General features: G+C 36.0%; 1 protein-coding gene across 11 annotated transcripts in view; it reads right to left on the reverse strand.

The window, feature by feature from the left end:
- MLLT10 (MLLT10 histone lysine methyltransferase DOT1L cofactor) overlaps positions 1 to 15,047 on the reverse strand; it is a 142,692-nt gene that overhangs the window by 58,142 nt on the left and 69,503 nt on the right. For all 11 annotated transcript variants that reach the window (XM_065050806.1, XM_013370099.3, XM_065050807.1 and 8 more), the window contains 3 exons: positions 14,548 to 14,643; positions 6,852 to 7,107; positions 4,259 to 4,825 (listed from right to left, as the gene is read on the reverse strand). In XM_065050806.1, the coding sequence (XP_064906878.1) occupies positions 4,259 to 4,825; positions 6,852 to 7,107; positions 14,548 to 14,643 (919 nt within the window). The remainder of the gene's footprint in view (positions 1 to 4,258; positions 4,826 to 6,851; positions 7,108 to 14,547; positions 14,644 to 15,047) is intronic.

Genomic DNA, 15,047 nt, shown 5'->3' on the forward strand with positions numbered 1-15,047 from the left:
AGGGTAGAATACACGTGATGTAGAACTAAAATGTAGGAAGATAGATTATAAGGTTGCCTCAATTGTGACAAAGGAAATCCAGAAGACGGGCACAGTAAGGGTACTGAAAGAATGGGATAACCATTTCAAGGTCTGATATGGAATTCAACCTTTGGGGGGTCAGGGGAAAGCTTTATAAGTTTTTGTAGGGTTTACAGTACTCATAAAGGCATAAAAATCAATTATGCAAAAATTAAAATACTGAAGCAAATGATCCCCTGAAGACCTCAGCAACTGAAGTTATACTATACAGTTTGTTGTACACTTGGAATCAAGAAGAGAATTGGGAAAGACAGAGAAGCATGCATACATGCTTGAAGCACTGCAATTCTTCCAGAAGCAAGTACCCATTTAGAACTTGACTATAACTGTGCAAGAACTTTACCATAAAACAGAAATTTCAGTTTACTTCTGACACTTGACTGGTTTTCATTTTACCTCGCTGCATTATTCCACAACAGTCAGAAGGTACTGTATGGCAAGTAAAGGTTTTTTTCCCTATTGATGTGGGACATGAGTTCTCAGAAAGTTTTTCATGCACTGGAGTGTACTCCAAACAAAGTGGAGCCAGAGCCTGCACAAACTGCTTGACAGAAAAATACAGATTGTATGAGAGTTATTTATCATAACTGTATTTTTTCCCTCCTTCCCACCAGCTTATTATTTTCCACACTACTGATGAAATAAGGTGAAAGTATGGTAAAACAAACATTTGACCTTGGCATCTACTACTAGCAGAAGAAAGCATTAGGACAAGATGTTACTAATCTCTTTAAATTCCTGCATGAATGTTTTCTGGTTTTTAATCTCCATTGTTGTTAAAAGAAAAAAAGAAAAATCTTCAGCAGAATGGACCACAGCTTTACAATACTTTGGACTGCTTTAAGAATTATTCCCTAAAACAATGCTGAGAATGAAAATTAATCCTGAGCATACAACTAGTGTGACTTATAAAAAGTTAAATAGCTCTATAAAATCGTAGGGTTCAGATGAAAGCCTCCCTTATTAAAAAAATGTGATCCTGAAGTCGCTCCAAAGACCAGGCCCATTTTGAGGGAACCAGTATCAGCTTTATCTAACTCCAACTGACTTAGGTCTTCTTAGACAACAAACTTACAGTGTTTGTGAATTTCCAGCAGAAAGGTAAGTATGGTTTGTAAATAAGCTATTTTTTTTAACAGGGACAGATGTACTAGAAAAATGCTAATTTAACTAAAAATTCCTTATCACCCTACCAAATAATTTTTTTTATTTCTTTAAATTACTTTTCATTCCTTTGGGTACATTGTTAAAGTAATACTTACAGAGTTTCCTATCAGATTATAAATACATTTCAGAAAAAATTATAAGGAGCATTAAGATTGAACATTCAAGCACTCAAAATTTTGAAAGCATCAAATCAGTTGCATGGCAACTGTCATACAAACTGAGTGTATGTATTGTAACATCTTTTAATTACACGGCCTTGTACTATTCATGGTACGTATCTTCTTATTAAGCAGAAAATCAGAAGTTCTGTGGACTGGAAAAAGTTTGGAGAGGACAATTATTTTCACAGAATGAGCTGAACATCCTTACTCTGAATTAAAGTTTTATGGAAGACATTTAGTTATGTATAAATAGCACATGATGAATCTGCATTACCTTTTAAGATAAGGTTTCCTTCACATTTCATCTAATTTGAACATTAACTGCGAAGAGGATTATCATATGTCTGTGAAATAATGATTTTCTTAATTTTTATGGATCTCAACAAGTACTCTTAAGAAAACTGAAAAAGAATAGTAGCTTCAGACAGCTGCAGTTAAGAAGGTTATTTAAAAAAAATGAGAAGAACACTCTTGAAAAAACTATCTCAAAACCTTTGTTTAGTATGGTCTAACTTATTCCTGATTCTGCTTCTTTGAACAAGGCAATTCCAAGTAAGAACCAGCATAACCTTTTCAGCTTGACTTCCCCTGCATTTTCTCACTAGATTTAAATACACAAAATCATATTTGAGGTTCAGGGTCAAATCGTTTAGATTCACTCATCAGATTTATATGTGTCAGACTAAATAGAGACATTTCAAAGAGAAACATTGGCATATCATACCTAAGAAAATGTATGTTTCTAATAATACTAGTAATACTCATATGCCATTCCTCATTGTAACAAAGCTGTAAATGGACTGCTAAACCCAGACAATGCTTATGATGAAGTGAGGAAAGAAGCACTACAAGCATAAGAAAGATGGGAATTCAGGGAGAAGAGCACATGAAAGCAATATGCCCAGTTTCTGGATGAATTTAGAGCTCATGCTCGAAGGCAAAGTCATCCCATCTGTTTGCTATTTTTCCTTTGGGTTTTCAGGTTTTTGTTGGGGTGATTTTGTTTTCAGTTTTTGTTTGGTTGGTTTTCATTCATGTTCTTTGGCACCTTCAGGAAATACAACTGGTTTAGAGAAGAGGTCTAACACTTGCTAGCAATATTTTAAGTATGCTTAACACAGGTGAAATCATAGGCTGAATATTGTAATAAACGTATTAAACATAATAAACATATTAAACGTAATAAGCGGCTGATAAATGTAATAAAACCTACCCAGTATTTCCATACATGTACTTCAAAGCTTTTTACAACAGGAGTTTAACATTATCACTGGCATTTTATAGATGGCAGAGTGAGAGGTAATAAAGACGACGAAGGAAGCAAGGCTGGGCCCGGCAAGGGAAAGGCCTGTTCTAGGAGCTGACAAGACCAGAATATTCTAAGACAAATACAAGGTGAGATACACAGGTCATTCCCTTCAAAACAAGATCTTGTATTTCCATCTGTTCCCTCAACTACAACAACACATAATCCACCTCAAAGGGTTTATAAAGGAATAAGAAAGTTCATACTGAAATAATCAGATCATTGACCTAAGTCTGTTGGATGACCTCTGTCCATAACAGATGCAAGGTTGACACTAAGAGATGGACAAGGCACTCAAACACATGGTGTGAACTGTGGGGTTGTCATATGCAGGGACAGGAGTTGGACTCCATGATCCTTGTGGGTCCCTTCCAACCCAGAACATTCTATGATTCCGTGTTTTTAAAACTGCATTTTAATCAAAAATATGGACAGTGAACAGGGAACTTTTGTCCTGTGCAATTTACTATAGTTGCCACTGCTATTGCTGTTATTACCCACTATAAAAATCATCATTTGCCTGTATCTATCAAAGATTTAAAACTAAATGGTTTTGAGATCACATTTTTAAGTCCCTGCCTTGTTCTGAAAGAAATACGAAGTTGTTTCTTGAAGCACGTATATTTTTAAAGCATTGCTTGTTTACACAGTGAAAATATACACTATAAAAGAATAAACCTGGCCCATAGCCCACAATAACTCAAGCTCCATTTCTCTTTCCTCCCAAAAAATGAAAAATAGGGCAAAAAATTCCCTAGTACAAGAAAAAGAACAAAATTTCAAAGTTACAAAATTGAGGTATCAGATAGTTTGCTATTTTTTAATCCAAACAAAGGCCTTGAAAGAAACTTCAAAGCAATAGAGACTTTGATAGATACAATATCCTGCAAGGTCATTCCACACACAGGTTTACTGGGAACAGAAAACCTCTCACAGCCCCAAATGCACATAACATTTAGAACAGAGGAAGAACAAACCAGCCAATTTCAATTGCTAAAAAGCAAGCAAGAATATGAAAATGTCATCCAGCTGCACAGGGGTCCAGATTCAGAATATCCTTTTACATGTTTAAACGGATAATTCTCCATATAGACATTTTGATTTTTAATTTAGTTAAATCAGGAAAAATAATTGAGGGACAGCAAGCTGACATGCCTGAGTACCGATTTTGTTTTCTCTGTGTAACAGAACACACAGAAAATATAGCCTGTCTAAACTATCACTTATTTTAGCTAAACCAGTCACATGTAATTTCCAAAAAAACTATTTTCATGCAACTTATTTTTCCCCCATACAGCCTCAAAACCTGCATTTATATAGCACACAGGTCAATCTACTAGAACCATCTACAGTAGAAGGGCAACCTATACACGGAATAAAACTTACTCTTCCAACAGTCAAAATCCTAAATTTACTTTTTTTCCCAATGCCACTTTCAAGATACTTTAAATGACACTCTGTTCTTGAAAAGCATACTCAGAATTACGGCTAAAATAATAAAGACATATTTTGAGGTAAGAAAACAAATCCAATAAATGCCTACCTGAACCCACTGGAGATGAGCCAACACTAAGACTTTGTAAACTTCCATTCCTGAGCAAAGTTGGAGATTTTTGAAGACCAGAGCTCGTCACGCTTCCTGCAGCAGATGCCACAGATGAAGTTGGGGAAGCAGAAGAAACTGAAAGATGGGAAAGACTTTCTTGACTTTTATTTCCTTTGGGTCTACCAGGCCCATGTTTACTTTGCTTATTTCCTTTCCGTTTCTTCTCTGTTACAGTTTCTTCTTCTATTCCAGAAGTTTGAGATCGTTTGTATGCTGCAGAAGTAAGGCTTGAATTACCTATGTCTCCGGGTGAGCTGTCAAAGTTTTTCGACTGGGAAACAGCTGATGATGAAGGGAGACCAATTAAGGAAGTGAAACAATTGACACCCCCCTCTTGACTCCCAGTCTCTCCTTTATGTACATCTTTGGTTGACGAAGCCTGTTGAGAATGCGTGAAACTGTCACTTCGCAGATCTGTGTCTGCAAAACTCAAGAAGTCCTGGGGAGACTGAACTGAACTTCCAGAAGATGACTTGATGCTCCCAGGAGTGCCCAAAAAGCTTCCTAAAAGAAAGAAAGAAAGAAAAGGTACAATTCTTTTTTTTCCTGTAGTTGGTGAAAATTGATGAGAAATATTAACATCTTGGAATACACAACTTTAAAGTGAGAGGACTTCATGAGAAGTGTTACCAAGAGCTAAAGAACTGGTTTTTAAGGTAATTCATTGCTTCTCCTGCTGATCTTCACTCTACTGCATCTGATTCTCAGAATTCTATCTGAGATACAGATTTGAATTTGGGGCACAAACAAGCTGAAAATCAATAAAAGGAGAATAACAACTTTGACATCCCTCATGTTTTGAAGCCACAACAAGCACTTGGTGCAAATCAGTGCCGTTTTTTAAAAACATACACATATATAAGAAGAAGGCAGCTGACAGAAACGGGCTGTGATCACATCTACGCTATGCCTGCAATCGTCCTTACCATTCTGCCTAAATCAAGGGTCTGACACAGGTCAAGGGAACACCAATTGCATTTAATTCACCCTGGCCGAGGAAGTGTTCCACAGAAGAGGTATTTTTTTCAAAAGGACAAGAGAGGAAGTGGAGAGAAGTGTATAAAACTGGCATTTAAAAAACTACTTTGGCACTGCCAGAAAAACATGAAGATCTTTTGTGTAATAGTATTACACTGCTGCTCTAATATTCGGAATGCAGTCATTTCATCACTGTGCAAGGCAGAAAACGAAGCACACTTAGGAAACACAAACATAAATTTCCACTGAAATTCATTCATTTTATATGAGTGGGTGCACGTGGGTACTGTTTTGTAGAACTCAGACTGATGACAACTATCTCATCAAGAACATGCTCCTAAATATGACATTAGGCATTGAAAAGTTCTTTTAAAATTACTGGTTTATCATTAGTACTCCATTAAACACTATTAAAATTCCATTTTAAAATATAAGATATTAATACAGCAATTTAAAAAGCACAAAAACTTTGTTTTGTATTTTAAATAAGTTACATCAACTTCGCTTAATGCAGCTTTAAAGAAAATACGTGCACATAGTGAAGATCTATTGTGCCATCTGCAGTGATAAGACTTTTTCCTTGAATGCAGGATTCCAGAAGGCACTTTGAGAATTTAAACAAACAAACAAACAAAACACCCACAACTTCCATTTTTTCAAGTAAGAAAGTCTGAAATATTGAAGGAGTTCCAGACGAATTTGGAAGTGCTGACAGCACAAATAAACTCAAAGAAAGAGCAACATCATAAAGCAGAAAGCACAATCAGCTTCTATATGCCACAGTGAAAGTTATGAAAAAGCAACTGCGTTATAGAAGGTTTAGTTTTGTTGTGTTTCAAAATAACGTGTTTTATTAGTTAAGTAATGAAAAATACAGACTTTTAAATTTTTTTCTTTATTCAACTCTAATGAAGATGCCATAATATAATTTGCTTTTTAGAAGTGTCAGCAGGGCATTTAGTGAGTTTTAGAATGTTCAAAACATCAAACTTTTTTATTATATAAGCTAAATAAACTGTATAGAGTTGTCATGTAATCATCATCTCATGTATTTCAACGACAAAGAAACATAATGAAAAAGGTCCTCCACTTTGAAGAAAACAGTATATTTTAAATGTCTGCATCTTGAAAAACTATTCAGGAGCCACCACATCCTATACATTAGGTAGTCCAGTTTCATTCAACTATGTACTAACTAAAAAACATTAGTATTTTTCCCTTAAAGAGCTAAGACAGACCCCTAAACTCAAATTCATATGTTAAATTTTACCCCAAGCAAACTTTTCAGCACATAAACTTCTGGTTTTAGCAGTTAAAGAGAATACCTTAACAGTCTAAAGAAAAGCATCAGTTTTCCTTTCAAATATGCACAACCCTCTTTTTCACATTATGACAATGAACATTTTTTCTCTAAAAAAAGTTATTTCCCTCTCAAAGTGAAACAAAACTCTCATTACTGCAGATGAAGGATAAAGGATTTTCAAGTTTGAAATACAAAAGGTTTCTAATTCATGCCGAAGCAGAAGTCGTGTTACAGCGTAACAATTAATACCTTGCTGAAAAGGGCTGGCTGCAGTCACAGTTGTTCCTGGATTTCTTCCAGCACCAGGCTTTCTTCCCCTCTGACCTGAGCTGTGACCTGCAGATTTCTTCCCTTTGCTTTCTGACCCTCTGGCCTCTGAAGAATCTTTTCCACTTGAAACGTGTGTAGAAACTTCCTGGAAATTTGCATTTGTAAATCGAGCTGTAGTATCTTCCAACCGCTTCAAGGAGCCTGACATGGAGTTGTTGCTAGTGCTTGTGTATGTCTGGCATTTTAAGAAAAGAATTAAGAGAAAAAAAACAGGTCACACAAAAAACTGTAACAAAACAACTGTTTAAAAGAACCCATTCTTTCAACTGAATTGGGAAGTGTTCAAATCCTAAGCTAACTATCAACAGCAAGGAGTTAGACTGAATTGTTAGGATTTTCAGCAAACAATTGAAGTGCATAAAACTTCATTTTGTGGAAAAAATGCACAAAAGTAATGTCAGCTTTAGCTTTTACTTCACTGAGGTCAATGGATCAATCTCAAATCTATGGTCACACAGGCTTTACAATCTATTTAAATAGGATATTGTTATTTTACTGCTTAAAGATAAAAAGAAGAAAATGAGACTTCAAATGCTTTTCTGAAAATACAGTTATTATGTAGTTTGTTTTGTCAACTGGAAACATTCCATTGGCAGTGGAACTGATGTGAAAGCTTCAGAACCTAAGAACTTGCATTTTGAAGACTTTATAGGCTCAACACCAAATAAAAAAAATCAACTCCAGCAAGCCCACCATCCCTTATGTCTCCACGTCCCACCATCACACCAGGATTCCACACCATCTGAATCGTCCCATTCAGCCAGTTCCTAAAGTACCATCAAGTAAAGAAGACACATGAGATCTAGTTGGCCAAGACCCATGCAGGACTGACTGGCTGCCCACTCCAGACCTGCTGCCCCACAGGAAGAAGAAAGCACAACATACTATTGAGCTGCCAGTGCAGATTTCTTCCTCAACCCCTACATATCCCCAAGAATTTTGGCCTGTCTCCTACACCCATAAACTCTTCACAGGGCTTTCAAATATTTTATCTATAGGCCCACTATTCTTTTGTTAAATTTTGTCAGAATTGTTCACATTGGTTCATAGGAAGTAAATTAGGTGGTCAAGGAAACTTTGTACACAGCATTAGGAAACAACACAAAGGAAAACAATTGTTTTCACAATTAAAAAAAAAAAATAGTTGTAATACCAGAAGTTTAATATCAGAAGAAAGAAAATGAAAGCAAAATTAGGAAAAATGAAATATTATTCTACTGTTGTTTATACTCAAACTAGCTAGTAAAATAGCCTTTTGACTGTATAAAACTTCTACAGCAAAAGAATATGGATCAAACTAGAAGTTATTCATCTGTTCAAAACAAATTTAGTTTGTTTTTCGGTTAATAGAATAGGGTTTAAAATAATATCTAAGTTGATCTCCATTAAAGACCACACAAACACACACCTCTTAAAACTAAGCATATACACACATTCTCTCTTCCCCTACTGGGACCCTTGCTGAATTTACACCAACAACAGAATACTCCCTCACCTTTACATACAGCTTTGTATAACAGGTATAAAACTGTTTCAAAACCAAAACCAGTAAAGCATTTACACTGAACTTGCTTTTCAGATGCAAATGCCAGAAATCAAGCAAATATGCAAGCTTCAAGGAAGATTAACATTTCAATCTATTTGCGTACTGCCCTGTATGAATAAATAAAAATATATTATGGATTTTCTGGATAACAGTGAAAAAAATCAGTTTAAGTCTGTTAAAGTACAACGTTAAAACCAATCTAGCTCAAATCCATATTACTGTACTGGTAACTGTTTCTAATGAAGAAGAGCCAATTCTAAGGAGAGTTTAGTAGTTAACTTTTTGAACTATTACAAAGGCCATGAGTATGCTCAATTTTCCTGAAATTGATGTGCCACTTGACCTGAGTTAAGAAGCAGTGGTTCAAATTTGGGTCATTTCAACAAAGGGTTTCCAGACATGCTATAACCCAAACCAAACGTCAGGCTTTTTCTAGGATCCAGGATTTCTCCTCTTATCCAATTCCTTCCTTTCCTAATTCTTATCTCCGATCCACTCAGTTGAATATTAATTGCAAGGATAATTCTCTATAGGTATCAACAATCATAGACTGATGTTATCTAGTACCCCTTCACCATTACTGCTGGAATTTATTTTAAAGGGAAATAGTGAGTTTAATGTAGCTCTACAGACTGGCCAGGACTGGGCAATGACAAGTAGGCATTACTTTGCATATAGTGTGCAGAGGTTTGCTTTGACTACAAACCTGAATCCTGCTCTGAGCATATTTTGGAGAACATGTGCACACATCGTAATTCCGCTTTTGAAAATTTTGCTCCAACAGGTATTTCTGTTTCAGAAGGTGCTATAAAGTATACTGAAATCTACATGCTTACTTAGAATATCTTGAACACTAATACAATGCACTATATCCTATGTAAAACTGGTATAATTTTGTCAGTATTTTTTTTCCACAGATTATGTTCCTTACATTAAGGAGTTAATTGCAACGAGCTGACCTAAACCAAATACACACCCATCAATTACTCTGAAAATCCACAAGATATGCAATAGGATCTAAGGTAAAAGTGAAACACAAACTAGATTATTAAGCTAATTGGTTCATACAGCAACCTACTCACCACTAAAAAAAAAGTCCAAGGCCTAACAGAAATGTCTCAGAAAAATCTTATATGACATGAGAAAGTTACATTGCTTGTTTGCTTTGATTGTTTTTTGAGGTCAGTAGAGTGACAGTGGAGGGAACAAGGATGTGAGGACAGAGCCAGAACACTCTGGGTTATCTCCTGAGTGGCTTTGGTCTGTGCAGCCCCCTGAGCTTACAATGGTGTCCCCTCCCTGCACATGCTTTTTAAACGCAACACTCTACTCGACGCCCCTCCCTTCACTGATCACACTGCAGTCATCTTCCTTAATTTCGGCACAAACAGTCCCCAAAAAAGGAGATTCCTCTGATGCAGTCACCCAGCTCCATTCCTTGGTTTATTTGTGAAGACCTCATGAAGATTTCATGAATCATGAATGTTAATCCCGGTCTCAAAAATCAGTCAGTATTTGCTAGTGCAAGTATCAAGCTAGCTCTGTGTGTATCAGAGTTCCTTTATGCTTCACATAACCCACTGTCGCAGTTTAACCCCAGCATGCAATCAAGACTATGATAGCTCACCCCCCACCACCCCCACCCCTGGAATCCTGCTCACTGCAGACAGCAAAATAGATCTTCCCAAACAGGAGAGAGAAATGAAAGGTAAGGGAGAAACTCATGGGTTAAGATTAAAACAGTTAATAACAGCAATAAAATAACTAAATAATATTAATATACTACTACTAATATTTATAAAATGGAAAGTAGAATATAAAATAAAAGATACTCAGTGCAATTCCTCACGAACTCTGTCCGTCCCAAGCAGCCAGTCCCAGGAAGAGAGAGCACCCTGGGCCTGAACAGCCGATCCCGGGGGAAGAGAGAAAAAGGCAGAAAGGCCCAGAGACCTCTGCAAAACAGCAGAACAGCAAAAGGCTGAACTGACAGAACTCCACCAAACCAGAGCAGAACTGGAACTGGTCTCCGTCTCCCCAGCCAGAAAACCCAGCTCTTATTAAATTTGAAGCATGACGCTAATGGCATGGAATATTCTCATTGATCAGCCTGGATGTCAGTCAAGGTCTGTCCCATCCATGCCTCCCTTCCCAGCTGCCTCACACACCTGTGGGCAGAGCCCAGAGAGACCTTGGCTCCCAGACAACAACTAAGATAACACTAAGTTTTTACATTCTTTCTGTTTCAACTCAAAAACACAGGAAAGTTACTTGGAGAAAAACATTAGTTCTGTCCCGGGGTGTTATCTTCTTGTTCTCAAACTCAACCCAAACAGCAACTGTGCTAGTTATAAAAAAAGAAGTTTCTAACTGCATGAAGAAAATTAACTTGCTTTCAGTCAAACCAGCACAACCAGTTTGCACGTTTTTTTCCCCAAAAAGTGAACTTTAACATTGCCAACTTGGTGCACAGAGAACTACTGCCATTTTTATGTCCCCCATATATCACTCTGTGCACCCTGAAGAGTTATACCACCCATCTGTAGTAAGTCTTAAAACTTCTGGGAGAGCTTTAGATTTATGGTAAAGGCATAATAATCATTCTTGCTAAACACAGTACATGCCAAGGCTTGAGAAGCCTTTAGCTCTAATGCAGATGTATAGGGTGGTACTCCTGCACAGAGAAGGAAAAGACTATGGTGGGTAATTCTCCACAAAAATGTGAGATGTTAAGATTGTGGTCTAAGCAAAAAAAAGCAACCAACCAATCAACAAACCCACCATAAACATATATACCCCATGGCCCCAAACACCACACTGCTATAGGATAGTAATGTTCTGTCATATTGAATAGAGATTTCCCCATTCTTTTCATTCTATTTTGTATCCCACCATGGTAGGATCCGAGCACTTCCCTTGAGAACCAGGTTGGGCTGACAGTCAGGGTGAATTGACGAGGGTTATCATCATCATCTCTACTATTACTGATAAAATTCAGTCAGCTGTACTTTCTGTTTGCAGTATCTTTTCTTTAGTTACTGGTTACAATTTGAATGCAGACACACTTTCCTGTGTATCTTGGTGTACATCAATGTGTTGGAGTGTTCTTTTAATTAATAACACTTTCTTCTCTCCCAAAAAGAAAAAAAAAAAAAAAAAACTAATAACAATTTTAAAACTAACTGTATTTTTCTGGATCTGTTAAACCAGACACATTTTTAAACTCTCAATACAAGCCAGAGCTCAAAAACTGAGACAGAAGCTTTTATCAGGACTAAATATAGGGCTGATGATATTTCCCAGCTAAGAGGAAGGCCAGAAGCAAAGACAGAGACACAACAAATTCCTAAGCTTTTCTAGTCTTTCTTAAACAATTCTGTATCTATGAACCAAAAGAAAAGTGAAAAATTTCTTAGTACATTAACCAAAGAGTAGTTAAGAATTTATTTCAAACTTTTCCAAACTTAACTGATCCAGACTAAGCCATGTTTGCACAAAGATGCCTCTCAAACAGCATACTTGTATCTCAACACAGCATTTGGACTGGACCTCAGTAAAATTTCTCAGAATTCAATTTTGAAAAATAAACAGGCAAAACAAGTACACTAACTCACGTAGTTTAAACCTACAGTTTATTCTGCAGCCTATCTTAAGCAGCCACTCATCCAGATAAAAGCATGCCTTAAGGCATCATCTACATAAATGGTCATTACCGCTGTATCATAAAGGATTTCACTTCTTTAAAAAGAAAAAACAAAATTCATTTCAACTTCCAGTTCCTCCTACAGGAACAATGTGATAACAGAAGTTATTATATACCATAATAAAATAATGTATGCACTGCAACAACAGACTGCTGTGAAAAAGACATCAACTCCAAATTAATCCTGACAACTCTAAGTAAAAGGACACACAAAAGTAACATATTAATACAATATTGTGAACCAAGCATTTATCTCAGAAGAAAACAAAGCTTGTTTTACTATTAAAATTTCAATTTTTTGAGGAATGCACTATGAATTTGTTACATAGAAAAGCAAATGCATGTAAATGGTGTAAAAAGGACTTAGGGAAAAAAAATTAACTGAAGAAACTAGCCACAAAAAATCACTTCCAAACATCCAGCAGACACTTTTTAAAAAAATGTAATCACATTTAGTAACTTCATTAAAAAACAGAACACCAGTTTTCCTGACTATCTGAAGCATTAGAAAAAGAAGGTTGAAAATTAAGTAGACGGCTTAGGGAGAAAAAACACAGGATGCAAAAGGTAAAAAAAAAAACCAAACCAAAACAAAACCTAAAAGGACATGTGTTGATATTTCAATTCCACAATGAATGCTTCTTGTTTAGTTTAATCCAATTACAATTTAAATTCTAGAACAATAGAACATTTCTGCTCTGTTTACTCTAGTATTTGCTCTAGCTCCATCCTGCCACTAACCACAGGAGCTGCAACTTTTTTTTTCATGTTATCTATTTAATGATTTTTAAGACTATAAAGAAGAGAGGTTTAGGTATTCAAAAGAACAGAAAAATACTTTAAATTATAAAAATTATTATAAGCCCTATTATAAATCCTACAGATTTAACTACAAAAATATTGTTTACTTGCTATACATACGTATATAGTACAATCTCAATAAACGGTTTGGCCAACAACTCAGCAAGATTCTCATTCTTTACTTGGATTAAACAGATGTCTGCTAAAAATGGGATTTTACCCTTGTTCACATTACTAAAGTATTCACCAGTAAGTCGTAAACCTTGTAAATAGGAAACGCCTAGGGAGAACAAAGCAATTAGAAAAGAGGTTAGCCATAAAACAGAATCCAAATGCGTCTTCAGCATCAGAAGTATATTCTAATACTCAAAAATCACCACTCTTAAATCAGAGCACCAAAGTGGCAATCTGACTCTGCTTTTTCTTTCTTTTCTTTTTAATGAAGAGTTATTGCAAGTTTCAGAAAACCACTGACTACTAAGCCTCATTTGCCACAATAGTGTCAAAAAGAATACAGCAGAACCTGAAACAAGACTAAGTTATCAGAAGTGTGAGCCACAAATAACAGGACGCTAACAGGTACACATCCTCAAGTTCATAATCCTGTTGTTGAGAAACAAGAAATATCCAAAGCATACTAAAAAACTAACTTTCTTGGCAATGATTCTTGAAGTTGATAGCACCACTTGAGGGAATACTTCTAAGGACCAGAGAAAGTTGACATTTCAATTGTTTTACCCTGTTCTGAAGAGGTCTTGGTGCACCCACATGCAAACAGACACACTTGTTGAATATTGCATCTCAGCAACCAAACTACACACAGTTAACAAAAGCTTCAGCATCTTTGCTAACAAAATAAAGCTCTACGTACTGATGGCTAATTAATTCAAACCACGATCCCTCAACTCAGATGTCAAACATTCCCACATGAATGGGATAAATGTTTTCTCAAGTCAGAAAACCCATTTCTCAGTACTGCTGCCCACTCTGTAATGCTATCATTCGTGCCATTTTTTTGGTGGATAACAAAAGCAATTCTTGTCGAGCACAATGAGAACTGTCATCATTTAACCCTCTACATTGTCCCTTGAGCTAAGTATTTGCTAGCACACTAACAGGAAAGACCACAGAACCCAATGGAGTAGACTGCTAAAAAGGCAAAGTGATATTCCAAGTATATGAAGCATGAGCTATAATGTCACGATTACCAGCTTAAATGCTTACAGGTTCAGCAACAACTCAGCACACACAAGTGAATTTCAAAGGAAATAGTTTCTAAAACTTCTCAAATTAATAAACATAAGTCAACGAAATAAAACTCACTGGAGTATCAGCGGCACCTGATTGGGGTTATTAAATCACTCACTATTCAATTACAAAAATCTAAGTCTTTCTCTGTATGACAGACCTCAAAAGTATTCTAGGATTTTATATTACAGGAAAAATACCAAGTGTGCTTGATAATTATACAATCTACAACATTATGAAACTCATGGAATTATTATATCATGGAATTTCAAGATAAGTAACTGAAGTGGAAGAGGAGGAAAAAAACATTGACTTACTTTCTCTGTAGTTACAGTAAGAGATGGAACCAAGGATGGTGAGGACTCCGACTGCTTCTTATATTTTTGCTTGTGTTTATCTTTCTCTTTATATTTCTAGAAGTTATAAAAGAGAACTTAGTTCAGCTTCATCTTTAACACAACCCTTTTTACGTAGCATCAAGCATTATCAAAATTTAAGAGAAATGGTAATAATATCCCGTGCTATACTAATGGAAACAACATTAATATTTTGAAATTTTTATAAGATAATGTTATAAAAGGAAATCAAGTATTTATATTCATTTTCAAAATACACAAACTGAAATTCTTCAATTATAGCCAGCATTTATGAATCCACTGTTCTTAATACTATCCATCTTCCCAATAATCAATTATCAACAAAACAAACTAGATTAAAAACAGAGACAGGGGCTTCTGCTTCACAGGTCTCCTGCATTTCTCACCAAAGATTTCTATGTTCCTGCATTTCTTCACCTGCACAGTATTCTTTGTTGAGG

This window comes from Columba livia, chromosome 2 (genome assembly GCF_036013475.1).
Source record: "Columba livia isolate bColLiv1 breed racing homer chromosome 2, bColLiv1.pat.W.v2, whole genome shotgun sequence".
Taxonomy (NCBI): domain Eukaryota; kingdom Metazoa; phylum Chordata; class Aves; order Columbiformes; family Columbidae; genus Columba; species Columba livia.